This window comes from Pagrus pagrus, assembly GCF_965226575.1.
Source record: "Pagrus pagrus genome assembly, chromosome: 2".
In the NCBI taxonomy this organism is placed as follows: domain Eukaryota; kingdom Metazoa; phylum Chordata; class Actinopteri; order Spariformes; family Sparidae; genus Pagrus; species Pagrus pagrus.
In genome coordinates, this window is record NC_140186.1 from 8646533 (window position 1) to 8670866 (window position 24334).

A 24334-nucleotide genomic window follows, 5' to 3' on the forward strand; every position below is an offset into this window, starting at 1 on the left:
CTATTTTTTTCTTTTCATCCCACTGTCATTACAGCATAAAAACATGCATACATTGTATCAGGCTTTCATTCTGTGGTCCTGGATGAGTTTTTGTAATTTTCACTATTTTTTTTTTTTACTCTATAGGAGTAATAATAAAAACTTCCATCATGCAACTGATAAAAGACCACATTAAGTTCAAAAAAAAGTTCCATGTCAAAAACTGCCCCAAAAATACTACTAAAAAAATATACTTTGTATAAAGTATATGGAAAATGACATTTTTTGTGCGTTTTGTTTTTTCATTTAAAAAAAGTTGCATCATGTAAACAAACTGGTATTCAAAGGGTTAACATCTTGAAAATTTATGAATATTTTGTAGTTATTATCAGAACTGATGTTGGTTAAAAAATGTAACCAGGCAAAAGTTAAAAATTATTTTAAAATATAGTATTTTTATGGCCGGTTTTGACATGAAATGTTTTTTGTACTAAATGGAGTTTGATGTGTGATTTTTCTTTTTTTTTTCTTTTTAACAGTCCTCAGACTATAGGCCTACATAAAGCCCATTAAAAGCACTGTACAACAATTTTTATGTACTTAAGAAAGCTTAGAAAATGAGGAATTCTACAGAAAATAACTTCAAATGCTGCTTAAATATAATTAAATTTATATGAATATATAAATGAAAAATAATGGGACATTATAGCTCGTTGAGCACCATATATGTCAATATGACTGTCGGCCTAATTGGTTGTATCTGATTATGTATGCTGATTTTTTATGTGATTTGTGAAGAGAAAAGGTAAACAAAGAAGGGTTGGCCATATTATTATTAAGAAAGGCAGGTGTTCTTCTTCCTGCTCCTGTTTTGATCATTGAATGTGTAAGTATAGTGGGTAAAGTGCATTATGTGTCCTGTACATTTGTTTTGGAACTCACACACTGAAATTGGCTAAATAAACCAAATATGGATTAATTAATAAACTTCACTACATTTATTTGACAGCTATAATAACAGATTATGACTTAAGCATACTTATACTGCATGAACATCTTATAAATTGCAAAAAAAAATCTTATTGATTAACCTATAGCATTAAAGAAAGATATGACATTATAAATGCTGACTTAAGTGTTAATTAAATAATATATAGCTCTTATGAATACTGTACTTTTGATACTGAAAATACACCACTCAGATAATAATTCTAACTACTAAGACTTGTAATGAAGTACTTCTAGTGTGGTACTGCTACCACATGACATAACCATGATTACCAGAGTAAGTTATCAGAAAAAAAGTTGTATTTTTGTTATTACCACAGAAACTAGTACTAAAATTTGAAATGATACTCAGCTCTATAGACCTGAAGTACAACACGAACACATATGAATAGGCTAAATGTAGCCACATTTCTGAAAAGATGATATCAACCTCTATGAACAGGGAATATGATTTTATTTTTTTAAAAACAAAAACATCAGTTTAATGGTACTTTAACTGATGCATGAGGCTATTTAATCATAAATAAGTTTGACTTATACCACACTTTACATATAGCTATCTGTCTGAAAGCCTCTACAACATTTCCAGCGTTGACATTGGAGCTACAGTCATTTAAATGACAGATAAAGGCAGCGCACGTATGATTCAGGCTCCCTGAACGCCCCATCTCCTCTCTCATAACACTTCAGCACTGCGAACGTTATGAAAGCCAACGCTCGCCTCTGATTGGCCGTTGCTTTAGAAACCTACAGTCTCACTATCATCACTCCATTCCGCGGACCAATCAGCGACGCCGCTCGGCCCCCCGACGTCAGTCTCCTCTCCTCTCGGCCAATCAGATTGTTCTATATGACTGTACTTCACCCGGCCGGCCGCCTCTCGCTCAGGTAGACGGGACGTTCAGCCGAAAGGTGAGAGACTTCAGCGTCGTTTTGTGGCTGCAAACGAGAAAGTTAGCTGAATTTAGCTAATGTGAGTCTGTTGTTTATGTGTTTGAGAGGAGAACAGAGGCAGGTGTTGGGCTGTGAGTCGTGAAAGACGAATATTTAGGCCTGTTTCGTGATCTGAAGCGTAGAAGTAATTCATTAATAATGACAAAGTGTCAGGTGTCGGTGATGTGTTTGAGCCGCCCAGGTCTCCTCTGTGTGACTTCAGAGAAGAAATCTGTGGCAGCTGTGTCTTGTTAACGTTTGTAACAGGGATACATATGAACGTTGACGTGTGGGGATTTTATGTGCAGCGTCTTTTGTTGTTTTTGGAAGTTAAGTGCAAATTTAGCTCTAAAAATGAGTAAATTCTTGTGAGTTAATTAGTTTTTACATAATATTTCAGTCAAAATGTTGCAGTTATGGGGCGTTACTGCACTGAAGTATGATTTTATGGTACTAGTCCTTTCCTTGGATATTTCCATACGTTTTTACTTTGCATTTCAGGGTACAGGTTGTACTTTTTACTGCACTAAATTTATGTTTATAAAATATGATATAGCTTATATTATAGATGAATCTACCCAACACGATATAAAGTAGTTAATATCACATCAGCTAGCTGCAACATTAAAATGTCGCCTCTGTATGTATGCACCCATTATAACTGTGTATCAGTAGCATACAAGAAAAAAGGTAATTTTGCATTAAAAGTACCATAACTTTTGATACTTGTAGTATATTTTGCTCATAACTCTTCTTAACTCTTACTTCAGTTATATTTTGAATGCAGGACTTGAAACATAATCATTAACCTGGTGTTACAACAGCTTTTTATCTAAATAAATTATCTTGAGTACCTCATAAAGTCAATGATAGTGTCTGTGCATGCTTATAAATAATATTTATTGTTCCATGTAGTGTTTTCAGATATTTAATGTAATTGTATCAGGACAAGGCAAGTTCAGAAATGGTGTAAACTGAATTTTTGGTGTAGTTTTAATTAGAGCACATTTAAAGTTGTGACTTAAAGACAATCTTTGGCTAATTTGACAGCGAATATTAGCTGTAATGATTACACGTACCCGTGACACAGTGTTCCTGTTTTCCAGTCTTCTCTCTCCAGACCTGCAGTCACCTCGCGATGTCCATCATGGCGGTGAACGGCACGGCAGACATCTTGAGCTCGGCGTACCTGGCGGTGGAGTACGTCGATGCGGTGCTGCCGGAAAACCCCTTCCAGCCCTCCCTGAAACACGCCTGGGGCTACATGCTGGACAACTACACCAAGTTCCAGATTGCCACCTGGGGGTCGCTCATCGTCCACGAGTTCATCTACTTCCTGTTCTGCCTGCCTGGATTTCTCTTCCAGTTTCTGCCCTTCATGCAGAAATACAAGATCCAACAGGTTTGTGTGAGGTTTTTGGTTGTTTTGATTTTATTTTTAAAAAATCTATGTCTATGTCTAAATCTATGGTTGTGTGTGTGTGCAGGACAGGCCTGAGACCTGGGAGAAACAGTGGAGATGTTTCAAGATGCTGCTCTTTAACCACTTCTGTATCCAGCTTCCTTTGATCTGCGGGACTTACTACTTCACTGAGTTCTTCAACATCCCCTATGACTGGGACTCCATGCCACGCTGGTCAGTGGAAGTACAATAAAACACAATGTACCCTCGCCACACACTCAGTGGGCTACCCAATGATACTTTTTAAAATATGATATCAGATTAAATGGCCCTCCTCTCCTGCTCTCCTCCTTCAGGCCGTTCGTCCTGGCTCAGTGCTTCGGCTGTGCTGTCGTTGAAGACACCTGGCACTACTTCCTGCATCGCGCGCTGCATCACCGCAGGATCTACAAATACATCCACAAAGTCCACCATGAGTTCACCGTGAGTACAACATGCATTAATAATAATGATAAATTAAACATGAACGCACCACGAGTTATTCGTTAACCTGTGTGTCTGCTGTCCCTCAGGCACCGTTCGGCATGCAGGCAGAGTACGCTCATCCTGCTGAGACTCTCATCCTGGGTGCTGGTTTCTTCATCGGCATCATGCTCTTCTGTAACCACGTGTTCTTCCTGTGGGCCTGGGTGTCCTTCCGCCTGCTGGAGACCATTGATGTCCACAGGTAGGAAACAATAACAGCTTGTTCTTCTGCTCTCCTTTCCTTCCCTCTCTCTGCTATGTTAGATCGATTGTTGCCATGACTGAGGAGAGCAGTATGTACATTGTTTTAAACAAACAGAGCAGCAGTTACATCACTGGTTACAGTGAGAGTACAGCGGGAGGACGGTTACATGTGGAACGGCACGTTTCTCATCATGTTATCTGTGTCAGTAACTTGTGAGGTCGACCACTAGAGGGCCACAGAGAACATCAGATGTTACTCTCACTTTACTCGCTGACAGAACGCCTTCATTTAAATACTGACACATTTACATTTTACATTTATATAGTTATATATACAGACTGTGGTGGCGTTAACAATACCACAAATTCTACATTTGTCAAACTAGCTTTTTCTCTTTGTTCAAATTCTTTAACTGTGTTATAGGTCATGTCTCTGAGCTTTGGTTTGCTTTTTCATTTTTTTTTTTTTCAATTGTCTAAAATTTAATATCATCTAAAATGTAATTAAATTTCAAAAAATACATTTTATTTTATTTATATTTAGTTTCACTCTAATCCATTCATGTTCCTGGTTTTGTGACTTTTCTTTTACAAACCTTTGACTTTTGCTTTTAAACATTCTTTTAAAATTATGTTTTATTCATCGTTATTTTATATGACTTACTGATTCCTCACTACACAATAATTTTTCATAATTAATATGACTTATAGAGTAAATAATTAATCACAGCTACTGTATAGAAAACATGAAACATGCAACAGTCAAAAAAAAATAGAACAATCAATTTAGAAACATTTTTTTTAACTAATAAACATGAATAAGTCATTTTTTACACCATTTTCTCTTTCTCATTTAGCATTTAGGAATTTGACCTTCTAAGAAAAATAATGCTTTTGAGCAAAGACAGACTTTATTTCATCTTTATATAAAGAATTAATTATATGTACTAGTTAGTATTATTGTTTGCTGAAACATTAGAGAAAAGAAGCTGTCTATTTATATGTAATCACATGGCAGCAACATAAGAACAGAACCAGAATAAATGCATACTTTCATCATAAAAACCTGAATTTATCATCAGCTTCCATCTGTCTTTTAAATTGTAAATACTGACATCTGAAACAGAACAAAAAAAGGGTTATTTTTTAAAATAAATGTCTGACGGGCTTGATTTTTGTCCTTGCTCCCTCTCAGCGGTTACGACATCCCTTGGAACCCTCTTCACCTGATCCCGTTCTACGCCGGCACCCGTTTCCACGACTTCCACCACATGAACTTCGTCGGGAACTACGCCTCCACCTTCACCTGGTGGGACAAGCTGCTGCAGACTGACAACCAGTACAACAAGTACATGCAGAAACAGGACAAGAAGGAGCAGTAAACCACTCGAACCTCTATTTCACACACCTGTTCTGTCGGGGAGAAGGAACAGGACACACAACGAGAACACAAACAGTGCTGCTTTTTCTCTCATTACACGTACTGAAACAGACACACACAATCTAAGAGTGTATTTTAAATGAATCTGGACCAAGAAGACATTTTCCCACTTACATTGCAAAAAGAAGTAGATGTAAAAACGGTGGATAAATGTTTTTTGGTGTCACAACTGCAAAATGACTCATCAAACTGTAATCAAGTAAGCACCTGTCTGTGCAGTGTGCATTAATCCAAGTCGTTACTTCACATCAGGAAGTGGCCTTTTTACGCAACATGTATAAGAATGACAGAGCCTCTGACGCTGTATCCAGTTCTGATCAAACATCCATGATCAGGACTCCTGTGATTTGATTCTGACTTTAATCGGACTGCATGCTGACTTCAGTCCGCCTCGTGTGCCTTTCTGCAAAAGCAGTATTGTTCTTCTGTCAACAGCTGCTGGCTAAATAAAAAACCGTCAACATCCTCATTTTCATTTGTTGCTTTGCTCATTGAATGAAGAAAGCTGTATGATAGGACTCTCTTGTGAAATTCTTCCGTCAATCTCTGAATGTCCGAGCACTTTAGCGCTTCCTCTTGAGTTAAACTGAGTCACTCAGTGACGATGTGTTTTAGAGCTGCCATGCTGCAACTCGGTGCCGACTTTTGAAACGATTTAGGCGCGTACGATCCCATCTCGGTTTTCTATGGGATTGGCTCATATGGCACTTGCAGGTTGTTGCTGCCTATTTTGTTTAAGACTGTAATAATAAATCAGTTTTTGGTTTTACAAAAAGAAACCTTGAAAATGTTTTGTTTTTGTGTTTTAGAATAAAAATGTATGAACAAATTTGAACTTGAGTTCGGTCGTGTTGAGCAGTTTTTTAATTCAAGTTAACATCACAAGATCTTCTCTGAGTATTTTTTATATTTCTGGTCAACAGTTATTAAGTGTGGGTTGATGGGGAGCTGGGGTAATTTCGTGACTAGATATTCTCTCCATCTCCTCTCTGCTGCACTGTGGACACACCCCTGCTGCCCCATTCAGCTGCGTCAAGGCAGCGAGCAGCAGCAGGCACCAAACAGGAAGTGAGGCAGTTTTATAGAAAGAATGATTAAGTGGATAACAAGCTTCAATTAACAACTTTATTAGTCACGCTGTACAGTGTCATCTCAGGGTTTGTAGTACATGAATTCCAATAAGTGAATTATGCAGCAGCCTTTTGTAGGATATAAACTGAGAAAAATGTAATTATTAAAAGGAATCGAATTTAAGTAAAGATGTTAAGGCAATCACCCTACCAACCTATATTAAATATGAAATAAGTAAATAAAGACAATGAAACAAATATACAAATGTGTAATGTAACCATGAAACTGAGAAATAATAGACATATTTAAAGTTAAGGTCGTTTGTTATAAAGTGTTATTTCTTCCCGCTTTTTTTCCACAATGACTCAATTTAATCGTTTGAGAGGCAATTTTATTTTATTTTATTTCAGCAGTTATTTGTTGTTATTTAAAAATGTTGTTAAAGCCTTTTGTTTTTAAGAAGGAAAATAAAAAGTGTTTAGTTTTTTTTTTACACAGTGACAATTTTCTATGTCTTAATCCGTCAGAACTGGAATAACACTTGTGATAAACTGTTACTGCCAAACAGCAGGATAAATAACAATAAATAGTAATAAGCTGAGTTTTAACAATTTATTTCATTATTTCACATTTCATGATTTTTTTGCATTATTATTTACTGATATATAAGTCTTAAAGACTGACTTCCTCCAAGCATTCCCTGGATGTATACTTTCACAACTTCATTCTGGCCTGTTGTCTATTAAAAATGTAAAATATATATATAGGAGCTGGAAATATTGATACTTTTAAACATAAAATAAAAACCTATCTATTCAGCCTGGCTTTTATGTAGTGTCTTATTATTTTCATCGACTTATTTAAACTTATTTTGTTTTTATCATAACCATATATTCTTTTTACTATATTTTATATTTACATTTACCTGTTGTTTTTCTTATTATTATATTATATTTTATAAACTTTTTAAATCAAATTTTATGTGCAACATTTTATTTTATTTTCGTCTTTGTTGCAATTGGTGTGTTTTAGTCTCTAAACCTGTTTTTATACCACTGGTTTTATCACTTAAATCACTTTGAGTTGCATTTTGATTCGTTTGAAAGGTGCTATATAAATAAAGTTTGATTGATTGATTGATTGATTGATATATCATGAAAAGATATAGACAAATTCACACACCTTCTGCTGTTGCTCTGTTGATAAAACCCCTTTATTTTGAAAGCTGTGCCCGGATGTGCTGATCCTCTGCGGGGCTTGACGGCGGAGGCAGTCTGCGCTCAGGTACAGCAGCGCATCACACTCGGAGAGAGGGAGAGGGAGCGAGAGCTGCACAGGGACAGATATTTATAGCCTAAAGCGAGGCTGCAGCACAGAGATAAGGCTTGGGACCGAGCCGCAGGCAGGCACACAGACAGACAGGGCTTAGGGAAACGAGGACGCGTCAAAATGAAACAGTTGCTGTCGGTAGTTTTATTCGGGGCCGCGGTGGTCGCCCTGGTCCGCGCAGCCGGTACCGAGGGCGAGATCTCCTTCGAGTACCACCGCTATGAGGAGCTGCGGAAGGCGCTGGTGTCGGTGTGGCTGCAGTGCCCGAGCATCACCCGCATCTACACCATCGGGGAGAGCTTCGAGGGCCGCGAGCTGCTGGTGCTGGAGATGTCCGACAACCCCGGGACGCACGAGCCTGGTCAGTTTTTACGCATACGTAAAGTGTTGCTTCATAATGCGGTGAATGCGCACCGCGCATCCCGCACCCTTTTGTCCCCTTCGTGGTAGGAAACTCATCACCGCACGCTGTGATGATAACACAAACACATCACGCACTATTGCGCATTCAGGAGCAGCCTGCGGTTGCTCTTATTGTCGTGCGGGGGTTAAAGTGAGACCTGTGCGGCTGATGTTGAGAGGCGCAGAGGTGGAGCGCAGGTGTGTCGGTGAGCGCAGGGGCCCGACTGCAACACTTCAGAGGAGCCTAGATGATAGATTGTGGGATCAGCCACGCAAAGCCGCCATTTTGCTGGTTGATAGGGATCTCTTCACGCTTATCTCGAGTCGTGATGCTGACCAACACGTCCCAAAAGGCGGTGGATCACGGGCACGGCGCACTTGGGTTTTGAGTTCACATCCATTCAAATCAAAAGCAGATGTGTCAGCAGTGTGGCTGCAACACATCAGAGAAAAGAGTAAACTGAAAGAAGGGAGCCGTTGACTGAATATTAAATGAACCAGTACAGTTATGATGCTCCTATAGTAGACCTGGGCTATGTCAGGGCTTTTCCCAGCATCCCCATCACTCTCCTCCATACTGTCAGGACTGGATGGGACCATATGGTAGAAGAGGTGATGTTGGAGGTCTTGGTTTTAGGATCTGCAAATATGGGGAGTGACCTCTGCTGTTTTAGATGCAATGCACCTTCTTTTTCTGAAGTCCTGTGTGAATATTCAATTTAAAGGTGCAACATCACCTTCAATCGACACATATCTCCAAAAGCAGCACTGCTATAAGGAAGCTGTTTGTACCCTGGCTTCTAAAGCTTTTTGGAAATGGAGGATGTCCCTGAAATATCTTCAGATGTTTGTGTGATGGAGGTGAAGAACAGCAAGAGTCGGTTTCTCTAGAATGTTCCTTTATTTCTTCCCTGTTTTGTCCTGTTACTGCCGCCAAGGAGGTTATGTTTTCGCTAGCGCCCATTTGTTTGTTTGTTGGTTTGTAAGCAGGATGACACAAAAACTACTAAACGGATTTCCACAAAACTTGGATGGAGGATGGGCCTCGGCCCAGATTAGACCCCATTAACTTTTGGTGCAGATCCTTGAATTTTGTCTGACTTTCCTTAACATTGCGACATAGGGCGTTTTTCAACAATTTCGTCCCAGGGAATAGTGCTTGGATTGTGATGGAAATCCGATCTGTGAGTGAGTGCAGTTTAAGGCTGTTAAGTTTTCTATTGGGCCTGAGTGGCATTTTAGTTTCAGGCTGGAATTAAATCGAAACCCTAGCATTGTCTTTTTCTTGAAGTCAGAACATAAATTCCTGTCTCCATCTTCATTGCTGGACAACGATGGAAATGAAGACTTTATCGTTCAATCCCTGACAAAGTCTGACATGTAATATTTTAGAAATATATTTCAAAAACTGTTTACAGGCTTGAGTGAGACAACATGAAACTTTCACGTCACGATTATCCTCTCCAATACAATTTTATTCCTACAATAATCAAAATATTCTTAAAATATTCAAATTAAAACTTAAATTGCACCAAAGCTTACTGGGTTCACTTAAATCTTATATTTTCCTCAGAAACAAATATTTTTATTGCATCACAGATAGAAAACAAACAGAATCTGAGTCTTCAGACATGGTGTCAGGCGCAGTCGCGCAGATAATTCAAAATAAGTCAGGAAACCAATATAGGACTGTATGTCAGCGAGCTAGACGGATCTTTCAAGACATTCATGAGAGGATATACACAATTATCCCAATGTGAGTGTTTTTTATCGCAATACTCGATTAATCTCTTAAAATTGAGTTCACCAGCCTGGAAGACTAAAGAAACTACACTTTCCTGATACTGAGAGACGATGTGTTTCCACCTACAGAGCAATCATGCAACATGCATGGATTAACCTGTGGTACATAACCTTAATGAACGCCTGGGAAAGTGTCAGCGATTGTTGTCTAATCAGGAGACGTAACGGTGACACTGCAGGAAGTGATTAATGTCACCCCAGTAATCCTGAAGCAGAGTCCTCAAAAGAAAAACAAGACTCTCCCTGTAATTACTGTATATATAGTTTACAGTCTAGTTTGTGGCGCTTCAACTATACGTCTCATGTACGTTTTTGTCATAAAGGTGTATTTTCTTCTCTGTGTGGTCTCGACGGTGCACCACAGGTTTGTGTGTTTTGCAGCTCACATGGTCACTGAGTCTAATGACCGTATGGACGTACTAAATAAGCCTGTAATAGTCCGGTGGGCGTACGCAGGCATGAGTCACAGTAGCGTCGCGGAGCACTTATTACTACCAGATGAGTTTCCAAGCTGCTGTTTCACCAACGGGGGCAGCACCTCCCCCCCCCCACCACCACCACCACCACCACCGCCACTGCCTCTCCCCTCCTATCCTCGCCTCTCCCTCCACCTCTGCTGAGCAAAACATTCATGGTAGGAAGGAGGGGGATGAAACAGAGAGGGAACCAGGGAGAAGAGCTCCAGAGACCGATGGAGCAGAGATGAGTGGAGGAAGACGAGAGAGACGATGGTTTCTGTATCAGGGCTAGAAAAGACAGGAAGCGTTTCTTGAGCTTCCCTTTATGTTGCTCAACCAATATTTTATCTGACCCTGCGATGTGTTGAAACTCTAAAGGTGGAGCCGAAATAGCAGTTGCCGGGGCAACAGATCGGCTTAGTGCACTGAGCTGTCTGTCAGCTCCTGGTTGGCTGGCTGGCTCTGCTCCGGAGGACGACAGTCCTGAGCGCATGCATCTGTCAGTAAGCAGCCATCTGTCAGACTCTGCGGCACAGGAACTGCCTATAGCCAAGAGTGTCAACACGCTGGTTACATATTAATATACAGTGCAGGAACACGGTGTAGGGCAGCGGTGGAAAGTGCAGTTACTGAGAAGGACTTGCCTAAGTAAGCAGCCATAATGCTTATTTTTATATCGGCAATGGGTCACATCAGTACTGATCGGGGTTCGCTGGTAGAGATAAACTCAGACTCTGCAGTTCCCATTCAGCTCTATGGTGATTTATAGCATCTTTAAAGGTGCAATATGTAAGAATTTTAGTTTAAAACATTCAAAAATGAACAGAAATTTATGAACAGAATGTGAAGAAATAACAGTTTTGAGCTAACTGAGTTAACTAGCTAACAGCAGCTACAGTTAATAGCAGTTAGTGGTTCCTCTGGTGATATGCTGCCCCCTATCCGATTTGTTTAGTTGCCAATTCATAAATGTTGCACTGTTAAACTCATTGATTTTGTTTTACTGCTGCATCTAGCCTATTTATGTTGAACGAGTTTTCAGCGAAAAAATCTCAAGCTAGTAGCGCTACCTGCCCAGCTCCAAACAGCAGAGTTAGCGACTAGCTGCTGAAGAAAGTGGAACATGTGGCTGCAACACAGTTAGCTAAAGAGCCAATTAAAAGCACGCTAACAGGGTGAATATTGGACTTAGCTTGACATGACTCCAAATGAATGCTAATGTTGCGTGTTTGCTGCATGTGTAAATGGACAACTATTTGTATATTAACTCCTCTACTTCTCACTATTAACAAAAGTGAGGAGTACAAACCACAGTTTGTTGTTTCACACGGGTGATGCGTTGGACTATTTCTTGGACAGGACAGCTTGTTGCTAGGCAACTGCTCGGCGCCAAAGATTTGTTCTGAACATAACCCCTCATAAAAAGACAAATTGTCTTTTTTTTTTTTTTTTACACTTTTGTTTTTGTGCTGAACAAACAAACAAAACATAAAATAAAACGTGTTAAATTGTGATCTATAGAGGAAGGCGTTTGTTGTTTCCTCTGAACTGTTTCCCGCGTCGTCCTGTCCCTCCTTAAGCTAAGCTAACCAGCTGCTAGCTTTATGTTTACCTTAAGCAAATACATTAAAGCAGCAAGAGTCTTGTTATTTCAATGTCTGCCATTAAACAAATGAGAGCATTTCCTGAGTTGAACGTCGCTTCAAGTAGGCCTACAAATGTGTTACACTTGTGCGGTATTACTATTTCTACTTAAGTCGTGGCTCTGAATAAAACATGTCTGCTTCCAGCAGCTGGGTCCTATTTGAGCGAACAAGAGCTACAAAGAAGGGTTTCTCCTCAGTGAAGTGGGCTCTGGCCAAACTGTTTCGACTCTCATGTCTGGAACATATTTACAGGGCTTCTCTAGCATGAGGAGAAACCCTATCTTGTAATGGGGTTTGCCTTTGTCTGAAGGTGAAAAAAAATAATGTCAGTAAGAGGCACCGCTTCATCCAATACGCTGCGCACCATCTCATGTGGCGGAGACTCTGGACTGTTTTATCAGATGACAGAGGAAGTATGTAATCCCCCGTGAGCACGCACACAGATGCCCAGTAAAACTGTATAGCAGCCAGACACACTGCTGGATGCGGTCGTATCAAATGACATATGATGATGTAATATATATAAAGTGGAACACAGGTGGACATGAAATATAATATAATAGTGCACGTTACGATGGAGGAGAACAGAGGAGAATTGGGTGTGAACTCGGTGCATTGTTTGGACATTTTAGCGACGAGGAGCAGAGATTACAAAAACAGCCGAGAGGAAGGAAGAGTCGATGAGCAACGGAGATAAAAAAGAAAGGAATGATGATTGAGAAAACGGCAAGGGGTGTCGAGGGAAGAGAAGAGAGGTGGTCCAAAACACGTAGAGGGAATAAGGGAGAGGCAGAAGAGGAAGGAGGATGAGAGAAAGGCCAAGGCATCAGCCAGAGGTCATTTATTATACATCAGACAGCGGCATCCACCCTCCTCCTCCTCTCTGCCTTCATGTGCTTCTTCTTCTTCTTCTTCATGTTTGCAAATGCTGTCTTCTCTGCACATTTTTCATTTTCCGTTCTCTTTCTTTGGTTCCTTTTTTTCTCTCGAATGTCATCACGACTTCCTGCCGTGCAGTTCATACTCGACTTATCTGCGTGCTTCATCTTCTGCGTCTCATCGTGCCGCGTGACGTCACTTCACCTCCTTTCATTGCCTCCGTTCTACCTGCTAAGAGTTTAATATGTATCTGCTTGTTCACCGGGATTCAAAAAAGCTCCCACAAAGCTTCCACTGGCCAAGAAATGAGATGTTAAGTACTTCAATCATTGAATTTAATTGTTTAAGTCAGCTGAATACTTTTGGTTTTGGACTGTTTGTTGGATGAAACAAGACATTTTATGCACCAGACAATCAAGAAAATAATCAGCAGATTAACTGATAATAAAAAATGATCATCACAGTAGTCGTCGCTTCATTTAAAGTAAGAAACACTCTATTTAGAGTTGACAGCACAGTAGGTGGTGGTTATTTTGTTAAAATCTGAAAGCTTTATAAAAAGATATTTAAAAAAGAGTAATGTTTAGTCACAGAAGCTGTAGTAGAACAGAGGATAGCTGATGGTTTAAGACCTTGGCTTTACGCGCATGTACATGTATCAGCTATTATATGAGTCTGAGCTGCGTCGATTAAACGGATTGATTGTTGACTATTAAATTAATTCCCATCTATTTTGATCAATTAAGCAGTCTGACTAACCTCCACATAATCTGCTTCTGACAGTTCACTTTGGGTTGTGAACATCATCTTGTTATACGGGGAAACGATGATCAACCTTTGTCATCATTTTCTGACAATTGATAGGTTGAAAAACGTATTGATTAACCTAGAAAAATAAATGATGTAATCCGATATGATCCCGCCTTTCAGCATATTTCTCCTTCTCCTTTGGTGCTCGATCTGTTCCTTTATGTGTGTCTGTGTGATATCAGATGACAGAGCTGGCAGTCATTCAGAGCTGACATACTGCTTGTATGTGTGTGTGTGTGTGTGTGTGTGTGTGTGTGTGTATGCGAGCATGCGTCAGACACAGTGTTTACTCATCCCCCGACTAGATTTGTCTCCCTGAGCACCTGCCTGTGTCAGCGTTGCCACGATGACCGGGAGCACTCTAATGTGGTGCTTCCCTGATGTCGTCGCAGCGGCGGTCATTATTACGTCGTCGCCTAGGAGACCGCATTGATCACCTGCCAGTCGCCTTTGACAAAGTGAAGGATGATGCAGTGGGCTTTGTTCTCATCAGATGTATTTTATCGACCCGTGGACGGCAGAACTGAATGCAGTCGCACCACATCACACTTTGACACCCAGGTCCCCGCAGCTCAGGGTCATTTAAGATCCCTTACCTATGTTCCAGCCTGATTTGATTGATTAGCATTCAACTAAATGTAACCCCCTGGAGACAGATCTGATTGTTGAGTCTCATCCCCAGGTTGTCTTATCCTTCTCCGGGTTGGCGTCCGACTCGAGCTGCCAGCCCAGAGCGTCAGCATTTGACAGGACTCAAACAACTATCTTTCTCCTGGAAGTTACATTTTGTTGCTTAAAGTAATTTTTCAAACAAAAAGAAAGCAATTTTCTAGTTTTATCCGTTTGAAATCATTGTAAACTATCTGGGTTAAATAGATTTGTTAGTTGCTGCCACCAAAGGACAGCTCCTACAATTTTGAATGGGCACATGACACAAAATAGAAACTCATAATGTTTCTCATTTAAGTACTACTTATTTATTTGCTGAAGAAGACCTTGAAGGTCAAAACAATTGCATCATTAAATGTTTGAGATAGTTAATGTGCAAGACACGCAGAAGCAGGATGGTAAAGAACAAAAAGCGAGCTTTAATGAACTGAAGTCCCAAAACAATAAAATGACAGGCAAAGGAAAATACCAAAGTAATAAAAACATTGAGGACAAATCAGGAACACAGACCAACAAAGACCTAAACCAAACTAACGAAGGATGAGGGGCAGGTGGAGAGACACTGGGAACAGGGCAGTACTAACTGCTAACAGGTGTGTGTGTGTGTCGGGGGTCAGGCTGGAGACGAACACAGGAGGGAAACAACAATGGGGACACAGCGAGCAGGAAGTGACAACAAGACAGGGGACATTACTACAAAATAAAACAGAAAACATCCAACCAAAAACCAAAACCGTGACAACCTCTGCCTTTCCTTTCACTGTTGGCCTAACCTGGTCCAACTTTTTTATTGTTTTGCTTTACATGTAGCGAATTCATCTGTTTCTGTTTGAAAACACAAATGGGAAATTGGTATCACATGTGGTTATACATTTCAAAAGTGAACTGTAAAAGAAACCATATGTGACGTTATCACACTTGAAATGGTGTTTCACACGCACGCTTTTTCTTTCACTGCGTGCGTGTGTGGTTATGGGTGTGCACAAGAGCGTAAACGCTCAGAGAAGTACAGACAGTTGCATAGAGGAGAGTCATAAATTGAGATAAAAGGGAAAAGACACCGTTGGCTGGAGGAAAAAGGGCAGTTTGATTTGTTCCACCTACGCAGCGATGCGTCACGCTCGCCTCTGTGTAAAAATGCATCCTCTCTGTGTCTGTGTGTTTAGAGAGTAAACAAAGCTGTTATGCAAATGTGAGTTAGCAAAAATGGTAATTAAAATGAATACAAAAGGATTTATGCAGTAAATTATCAACAGCCCTCCTCCTGCCTGGCCTACATCAGCACCTTACCCCAAAACATCCTGATTCATCAAAACCTACATGTGTTGGACAATGGAAAGGTCTCCAGATACTGAGCATCTGTGTAATAGCTTGAATCACAGTAACTCATTTAAAAGTCCAACTTCAAAGTGTGTGTGTGTGTGTGTGTTGTGTGTGTGTGTGTTGTGTGTTCGACAGCTCTGTCAGGCCTCTGAAGCCTGTAAAAAACATTCACCAGCGTCAGGACAGAAAGAGTTAATTGTAGTCTTGAAATCATTAGTAGCGACTCAGAGAAAAACCAGCATTTAAAAATAACCTGAGTACCAGATGTGTGTTTGGTGGTGTGTGTGTGTGTGTGTGTGTGTGTGTGTGTGTGCACGCGCTACTCACTCAGGAAGCCTCTGGGAATAATTTACAGATGCATCAAACACTCAAAGAAATGCGAGGATTACATCTTGAAAGCGTTATTTTCATAGAGTTTACCAGCTCGGCAAATTAATTTTAGTAACGTAAGAAGTGCAAGTAGAAAAGCAATCCCTGGAAACGGTCTAATCAGAGGTAAGAAACAATAAAAAACACACACACACAAAAGCCCCCCTGTAAAAACAGGACCCCTGCTGTATTTTGGCTTCAGACACACGCGCGCACACACACACACACACACACACACACACACACACACACACACACACACACACACACACCTCACCATCTGCTGGTCTCGAGCTACATTTTCTTTCTCAGCGCTTTGAACAGCTACAGAAAGTTGTCTTTTAATCATCTTTAAGCTTAATATAGCTCCTTTAAAACTCTTGTAGAGAAGGAAGAGCTTATTAATACATGTTAAACAGATGGTCATTAAAAACACAGGTTTCCTAAATAAGATGATACAACAGCTCCCAACCAAAATCTCCTGTGATAAAGAAAAGCGAAGCTAGTTGGTAGCAGTCTGGTCATGTGTTCGCGCCCACGCACTGACATGGAAACAAATGTAGGATCAAACACATACAGAAAGCACCTTTATAACCTTATTCTGAAGTCTTATAAAAGAGTTACGGCAAAAACAATCTTCAAATTAATCTACACTGAAAACAATGTGCCCGACTAAATGGTCCCCAGGTGTTTCACATTTCTTCAACCGATCAAATTAATTGACAGATTCCTTTTCTCCTCATTTTAATTAAACACTACGCGTCTATTTTTATTGATGTGTTTATTTTATCTTCTCTTTTATAATGTACCCCTTTTCTGCGTTTGTGTCCATGGATGACTGTCACTATTCATTTATTTTCAGTAGTGGAAACTAAATTAAAAAATGCAATAGAAGAAAAGAGTTGCATCTTTGAACATATGACAGCACTGTGTGATCGCAATTGATGAAAGGAAACAAAAAGAAGTCAAATAATAATAATGTCATTAATCCTTGGCTGCAGTCTGAGTAAACGAGCATCCATTTTGAGAATGAACTCTTTCACATGTTTATCAAACGTGAAACGAGAAAATGATTTTGACATAATGTTTATCACGTATGAAACAGCTTTTCAAATTTGTGAAATATCATCATATTTAGCAACTGAAAACATGAGTTTCATATTTCCTTTCCTTGTGAAAGCATTGACCGCATGAGGGATGACTCACTGATTACATGCAACAGTCCAAATAGCACAGAGTGCTGTGTTGCACAAATCCCCGAGGATGGCTCATTTTGTAGCATCATGTCCTGGGGTCAGACTTCCCGTGATGCAGTCGAGTCTGATCCCAGACCTGTCACTCCAGCCGGCTGCTCTCCACCAAGATTTAACGGGACAATCTGTGACAGTGTCACTCAGTAATCTTGACCATTATTTCCCAAATGGAGTCCTGGACTGCGACGTTCAATTCAGTTTAACCTTTCAGCTGATGAGTCAGTGTGTTCGTCACTGCTGGAGTGTGTAGATCCAGTGTGTGTCCCCTCTGAGCCATTAACACGCTATACGGATGAAGGTTGAATGCATAATGTAGTTGTATCTTATCTATTAGATCTGCGTGTGTGTGACGCAGTAACACAGTAAGTGTCTCTTTGTTCCTCGCAGGTGAGCCTGAGTTTAAGTACATCGCCAACATGCACGGCAACGAGGCCGTGGGCCGAGAGCTGCTCATCAACCTGGCTCAGTACCTGTGCAACCAGTACCAGCAAGGCAACGAGACCATCATCGACCTCGTCCACAACACACGCATCCACCTCATGCCCTCCATGAACCCAGACGGCTTTGAGAAGGCTGCCTCTCAGGTGATTACACAGCACGACATAAACACTCTGCATATACAGAAATCTGACCCGGGGATTTGCCACCAGGCAGATTAAGCTCAGAAGACTACGAACACTGATTGTAAACATTATTAAGCTAATTATTAAGCTCCAGACAGTCTCGCTTGACTCCCATGAGTGTCTGAACATTATCTCCTCTTCCCTGCTAAGCCCGGGGAGATCAAGGACTGGTTTGTCGGCCGCAGTAACGCGCAGGGGGTGGATCTGAACCGTAACTTCCCTGACCTGGACCGCATCATCTACATCAACGAGCGGGAGGGTGGAGCCAACAACCACCTGCTGCAGAACATGAAGAAGGCCGTGGATGAAAACACCAAGGTACCAAAGAGACACACATCGCACATTTAGACAGAACAAGAGATTAAAGGATAAAGCCTAACCCAGAACATCTTTTCAAACTAAATATATAAAAGTATAATCTCATTTTTTTTAAACATCTACCAAAACATTTGCCCACTGTAGTTTCGAACACTCTCAAACAGGATAAAATAGTGTTTGTTAAGGACTATTTTCAGGTGTGGAATAATAGACATACAGTTCTCTTGTGAGTGAAACGGCTATATTTTTTATTTAACGATGTATGAGATGACAGTTTGAAAGTGTAAAGTAGTCACTCCCACGGATGAAGCTGCAGAGAATTATCACCTGAGTCTGCAGCTTGCCTCGGCTTTACGTAGCTTTATGTAGTCCCAGCTGTCTGTTCACTCTCACTGCTGTCTTATTATTCACAGCAGGCAGCTGTTTTCAGTGAAAAATAATTAAAACCTACTGTACACCACTTGCTCAGCAACAAATGACAAATTTAGCGACCAGCTGGTGAACAAAGTGGAGAATTTAGCAGCTAAAGAGACAGATATCCCTCTCTGGAGAGGTGGAGACTGAAGAGAGAGCTTAACTCAAAATGAATGATGATAGAGCCCAACCCATATATGGCTTGGCCAGTATTATGGGCCAATATTGGCCTATCACAGATATATATTGGTATGGGCGTATATGTGGTCCAACACGTGCCACAAATATATGAAAACCTTTATTTTAATCACGTATTGCAGATAAGATGCTTGGGGTAATTTCTAATTATTAGATTCCCAGTGATGGTTTCAGTGCGCTGATGTTGTGTGCATGTGTGTATCAGCCGATATATCGTTCAGCCCCAATAATCCAGTGTCGATCAGGCTCTGAATGATAATGTTGCTCCTTAACTGCTTATATGTGTATCAGTGTTGCTTCTGCTGCTGCCAAGTCACCAAAAAATCAGGTAATATAGGTTTAAAATAAACTACAGAGCCAATGTTCATCGTAATGAAGGAATATGTCACCCAGTGATAATAGCTGTGGAGGTCTGTGGCACGGAGGAATAAATATCATTAGGCTGTACTTGTCAGTAAAATTGTTTTGTTGCTGGTTTTGGTTGGAGTATGTATTTTGAAGTATTCGTCATTTAGGAGTTATTTCCTTTGCAGCTGGCTCCAGAGACAAAGGCAGTGATCCACTGGATCATGGACATCCCCTTCGTCCTCTCAGCTAACCTGCACGGAGGAGACGTGGTGGCCAACTACCCATACGATGAGACCCGCACTGGTACATAAACACACACAATCTCAAACACACCCTGTTTTCCCGTCCTATAAAAGCTGCCCTCGCTCTATATGAGAATGTTTCCACTGGTTTAATGATGTAAAATGTTTGACCCGTAAACAAGAAACACTTTATTCTTTTTCCTCCGAATGTCGTAACTCTAATTTAAATCAGATGGAAAATGTTTCCCTCTCTGGCTTCCTGCGCATTATTACTCAAAGTAAACAAATTGTGTTTGTGCAGGCGCACGTTTAATGCGTTGCAGATGCAGGTGTTCAGTTACAGTAACACTTTATCAGAGCCGCTGTCTAAACACGGTGCACTTGTTTGTTCCCTTCCCTCTCAGGCTCCACCCACGAGTACAGCGCCAGTCCTGATGATGTGATGTTCAAGTCCCTGGCGAAGGCCTACTCCATGTACAACCCAGTCATGTCCGACCCGCACCGACCCCCCTGCCGTAAGAACGACGACGACTCCAGCTTTAAGGATGGCATCACTAATGGAGGGGCCTGGTACAGCGTGCCAGGAGGTGAGAAACAGCCAGCTACTGATATGAAAAAGGAGGAGACGCTTGTTTTGGCCTTGTGTGTCTATCCTGAGCTTTATCAGGCAGAAACTAGCAGAGCAGACACAGATGAGCCTGTTCGTGGGAGTAGATCGGCTGGATACTGAATGTTGCTGGTGTTGTGCTTTTATCACCCCAATGCGTTGTGAACTTTGTAGCTGCCAGAAAAAAATGCTATATGTCTTCTGAAAAATCACCAAAACCAGACAGCGTCTCTACTTCCTTCCCCTTTCTCTCGTTAATGTCTGTATCCCCCTCTTCGTGACCCGTTACAGGAATGCAGGATTTCAACTACCTCAGCAGCAACAGCTTTGAAATCACTCTGGAGCTCAGCTGTGACAAGTTCCCCAATGAGGACTCGCTCAAGAACTACTGGGACCAGAACCGCAACTCGCTGGTCAACTACATTGAGCAGGTAGGCAACACCATGAGGGAAGCAGTTCATGAGATCTGATGTGGTGGTGGAATAAGATAAACCACTGTCTCACTGTGTCAGAGTCACAACCATCCACCCTAACCTTTGACAACATTCACCTTTCACCACGTCGTCATTGACCTTTGCTATTTGGAGATGTCAGTTGTTGTCAGCGTTGCCGTTGTTTTTCTGGTCGAGGACTGTGTACATTTTAATACATGGTTCATGGTTACAGGAATCCAACATTTCCATGCGTCATTTTAGTGTATTTCCCCATCCAAAGAGCTCCATCCATCCCCAAACAGATATGTCTCCACTCTGTCCTTGAACCAAGCCTTCATTTTGCTTCAACCAGTCTTTGATTTGTGTTTTGAAGGTTCACCGTGGCGTCAAGGGCTTCGTGCGGGACCTGCAGGGCAACCCCATCTCCAACGCCACCATCTCCGTGGAGGGCATCGACCATGACATCACCACAGGTATCAGCATCAGTGCAAAATTCATGAGGTGTGACATGAGAAGTGTAATGGCAAGGTGTTGTAATGCCATCTGGTGGACAAACTTGATATCGCGCCACTTTTTCAGGAGCTGATTTTATACTTGCACCTGCTCAGTGATAGTGACACTCAAAACACTCTATATTGTGCTGTTAGATGCTCTTTTTGTTGCTTACATACATGTATTAATGAGAAAACATCCATTTTACAGCCAAAGACGGAGACTATTGGCGTCTACTGGCTCCAGGAAACTTCAAAGTGGCAGCCTCTGCCCCGGGATACCTGACTGTCATCAAGAAGGTGGCTGTTCCCTACAGCCCTGCAACCAGGGTAAGACTCACAGACAAATAAACCAACCAAAATCTGCCTCAAATTCACTTTGTGCCCCTTCATATTTACAAAAGGATAGCTGACAGAGGACATCACAATGTTTTTTTAATGCTAAATTGAGCGCCATCCGTAGATCAAATCGTCCATTATGCCTCCGCTGTCAGTCAGAAGTCAAAAACAGCAGATACAAATAGCAATCTTTGGTTCAATTTAAAAGAAAAAACAACTGCAAATTTATTCAAATAATTTAATAATACTCAAATACTTTCGAAGACTTCGAAAAGCTTGGATCTAATGGGAAAATGGGACTTGATCCCTCTAGATGCTGCATGTTTTACTGATGCCCGAACTGTCTAAAAGGTTTCAACGAATGCAAAATCGTGTGTAAAGCTGCCGGCCTTTAAAAACATAAAAGCGCATACCCAGCAAGGATCTGGTGCTTCATCTACAGCTGATTTACACATAGGGGGAGCGGTTGAGAAGTACTGTGAGACAGACTGACAAGATGGTGGTTTTGATCTTGTCAGGGGATTTGGCAGTGATAAGAAGAGTAAAGAATAAAAGCCTGATCTTTTCAAGTTTTTAAGTCCTAACAGACTCAAGGAGTCTCTTTCGGTCTTTGGTAGGGCATTTAGAAATAGGAAATAAGTCCTTTAACTCACAAGTGGCGCTAACGACTCTATAAGGACGCTCCTTACTCCTTGAGAGGTGAAACGTCTTCAAGAAACTGAAGATGTCCAGTTGGATGACTTTGACTCGACTGCATCTTTTACTTCTTCTCACCTTTTATCTGTCTCCATGTCGTCATCTCCCTCTGTCTCAGGTGGACTTTGAGCTGGAGTCTCTGATGGAGAGGAAGGAGGAGGAGCGGGAGGAGCTGATGGACTGGTGGAAGATGATGTCAGAGACACTGAACTTCTAAAGACGTTTGTCTGGCTGATGATCGGACCGTCCGCACATCGATGTAATATATTCAACAGTCTGTGTGCCCGTCCACTCTAAAAAGAATATATTGTCTCTCATTTGTTTTCGTTCTCTTTTAATCTTTATTTTAATTGATTCTATTGTTTATTAATGTAATGGTTTGCCTCATACCCCTGTGGGTTGTTTGAAAATCCTGCAGACACACAAACATACTGTATGCTGACCCACACGGGAGGGATTTGCGGGTCGTTTGGTGGCAGCGAGATCGATGTTGGTTTCTGTGGTATTGTGTTCTTTATCGTACACGTGATTGGTAACCATGGCACCCATCTATATAACCAATGAGTGACTGAGTAATTATGTATGTAAAAGAGCTGTTTACATCATTACCACATGGCTCCGTCCATAATAATCTGTCTTTATTCTGTTTTAAATGTCTCTGTTTCTCCAGGCTTTAGTATTATCACACAAACACACAACTCGAGTGCACACGAAAAAAAGACAAGTGTAACCTGCACACACACTCGCACACACTCTGCTTCTCTTTTTCTGTAATATACAAAATACAACACTATGGTTTCGAGATAATCAGGGACATTAAAAACACTGTAAAATCACTGTAAACATGATATTGTAAACAATCTATACAGGCAAGCTCATTTCTCTGTATATGTTATTGATGTGGAGATTTCTTTTTTTAACTGACTGCAGCACAGCTTTGATTTTAGCACAAGATGAATGGTTATAATATATACTGTATTTATGAACTAGGTATAGCAAGAAATATGTGGTTTTTGTAACTAAAAAAAAAATAAAATCAAAGAAAACCAGGCCATGACACCTATAAATCTGTCTCCCCTCAGTCTACCCAAAGCCATTCCTTTGTATCTGCACTACACAGGGGATACGTACGGTACGCGAGGGACTGTGGTACATGTAGACGTTGTTTTTCAAGGATAGACTATTACTTATCTTCTGAGTGAACTGAATGGATGCAGTTGAGACCACAGAAAGAATTTATTGAATGTATAGCAACTATAGAAACAGTTACAAATGTAAAAAAAAATAATTAACTAATCAATAAAACTCCCCTCTTTATGTTGTCAAACTGCTGTCTCGTCAACTTTGTTTTAGCCAACCCTGAAAGAAACTGTGTGACCTGTGAGTGGTATATCAGTGTACTGTATTTTCTGATGACGCTGAAGCTAGTTAGTCCCTCAGACCTGAAACCACATCTCCTCCTTTATTCATAAAGAGACATTACATGAGTCCAATATCAATCTGAATACATCTTAATACTGTCGGCCTGTATGGTGCTATGAAGTATTTAGGATCCTTCCTCAGGGACTAATTTATTGCAGTCTTGGGCTTTATTGAAATAAAGTTGAGTCAAATTTTCTACTACATCTACTACAAGGGATTAAATGTACCTTGCATTGGGTAATGAGTTAAATAAACCTTATTTCTAGGGTGCCTCTTAACTCTGAGTTGGTGCTTCATATTTCAGGCACAATGAATACAATATAAAACATAGAGAAATAAAACTAGAATATAAAAAGGCAACAAAAATAAAAACTTGAATATGTTTGTCTGCATGGGTGTGTTTTCAAAAGCTTAAAATGTACCTGGAGAATGGGACAAATATTGTCCTCAAGTCAGATAAGATAAGCCTTTATTGTGCACACAGTGGTGTGATTAGCAGCTGCAAAGTACAAAGCATACACCAAAATAATACATAATATACTTTAGTAATGATATTTAGTGTTTGCCTGTATTAATATGGAAATATAGTACATGTTATGATAAAGAGTTAATACTAGCCTACGTTTTAATGTCATCACTGAGTCTGGTTCTGCTCGAGGTTTCTACCTTTCTTGGAAAGTACCATGAGATGACTTTTG

At 40.7% G+C, this 24334-nt stretch overlaps 2 protein-coding genes across 3 annotated transcripts; both read left to right on the top strand.

The window, feature by feature from the left end:
* Positions 1-1822: 1822 nt before the first annotated feature.
* Positions 1823-5961, top strand: msmo1 (methylsterol monooxygenase 1). Of its 2 annotated transcripts, none has more exons than XM_084372044.1 (6): positions 1823-1899; positions 3027-3322; positions 3408-3556; positions 3679-3805; positions 3895-4049; positions 5247-5961. In XM_084372044.1, exons 2-6 carry the CDS (start codon positions 3059-3061, stop codon positions 5431-5433), a joined length of 882 nt encoding a protein of 293 aa, XP_084228170.1. In that variant the 5' UTR covers positions 1823-1899; positions 3027-3058; the 3' UTR covers positions 5434-5961. The 2 variants fall into 2 exon arrangements, with proteins under 2 accessions (XP_084228170.1, XP_084228171.1); XM_084372045.1 differs by having other exon boundaries at positions 1839-1960.
* Positions 5962-7849: 1888 nt separating this feature from the next.
* Positions 7850-23541, top strand: cpe (carboxypeptidase E). The gene is made up of 9 exons (XM_084372007.1): positions 7850-8253; positions 17892-18088; positions 18278-18445; positions 19591-19708; positions 20052-20234; positions 20546-20685; positions 21062-21161; positions 21391-21509; positions 22333-23541. Exons 1-9 carry the CDS (start codon positions 8013-8015, stop codon positions 22429-22431), a joined length of 1365 nt encoding a protein of 454 aa, XP_084228133.1. The 5' UTR covers positions 7850-8012; the 3' UTR covers positions 22432-23541.
* Positions 23542-24334: the final 793 nt, after the last annotated feature.

Bases quoted from the DNA above. Each gene is read 5' to 3' on its own strand.
- msmo1 (XM_084372044.1), top strand. From the start codon at position 3,059: ATGTCCATCATGGCGGTGAACGGCACGGCAGACATCTTGAGCTCGGCG. The intron at 3,323-3,407 runs GTTTGTGTGAGG...GTGTGTGTGCAG, and splicing joins AGAAATACAAGATCCAACAG to GACAGGCCTGAGACCTGGGA. The intron at 3,557-3,678 runs GTCAGTGGAAGT...CTCCTCCTTCAG, and splicing joins TGGGACTCCATGCCACGCTG to GCCGTTCGTCCTGGCTCAGT.
- cpe (XM_084372007.1), top strand. From the start codon at position 8,013: ATGAAACAGTTGCTGTCGGTAGTTTTATTCGGGGCCGCGGTGGTCGCC. The intron at 18,446-19,590 runs GTACCAAAGAGA...TTTCCTTTGCAG, and splicing joins CCGTGGATGAAAACACCAAG to CTGGCTCCAGAGACAAAGGC. The intron at 21,162-21,390 runs GTATCAGCATCA...TCCATTTTACAG, and splicing joins CGACCATGACATCACCACAG to CCAAAGACGGAGACTATTGG.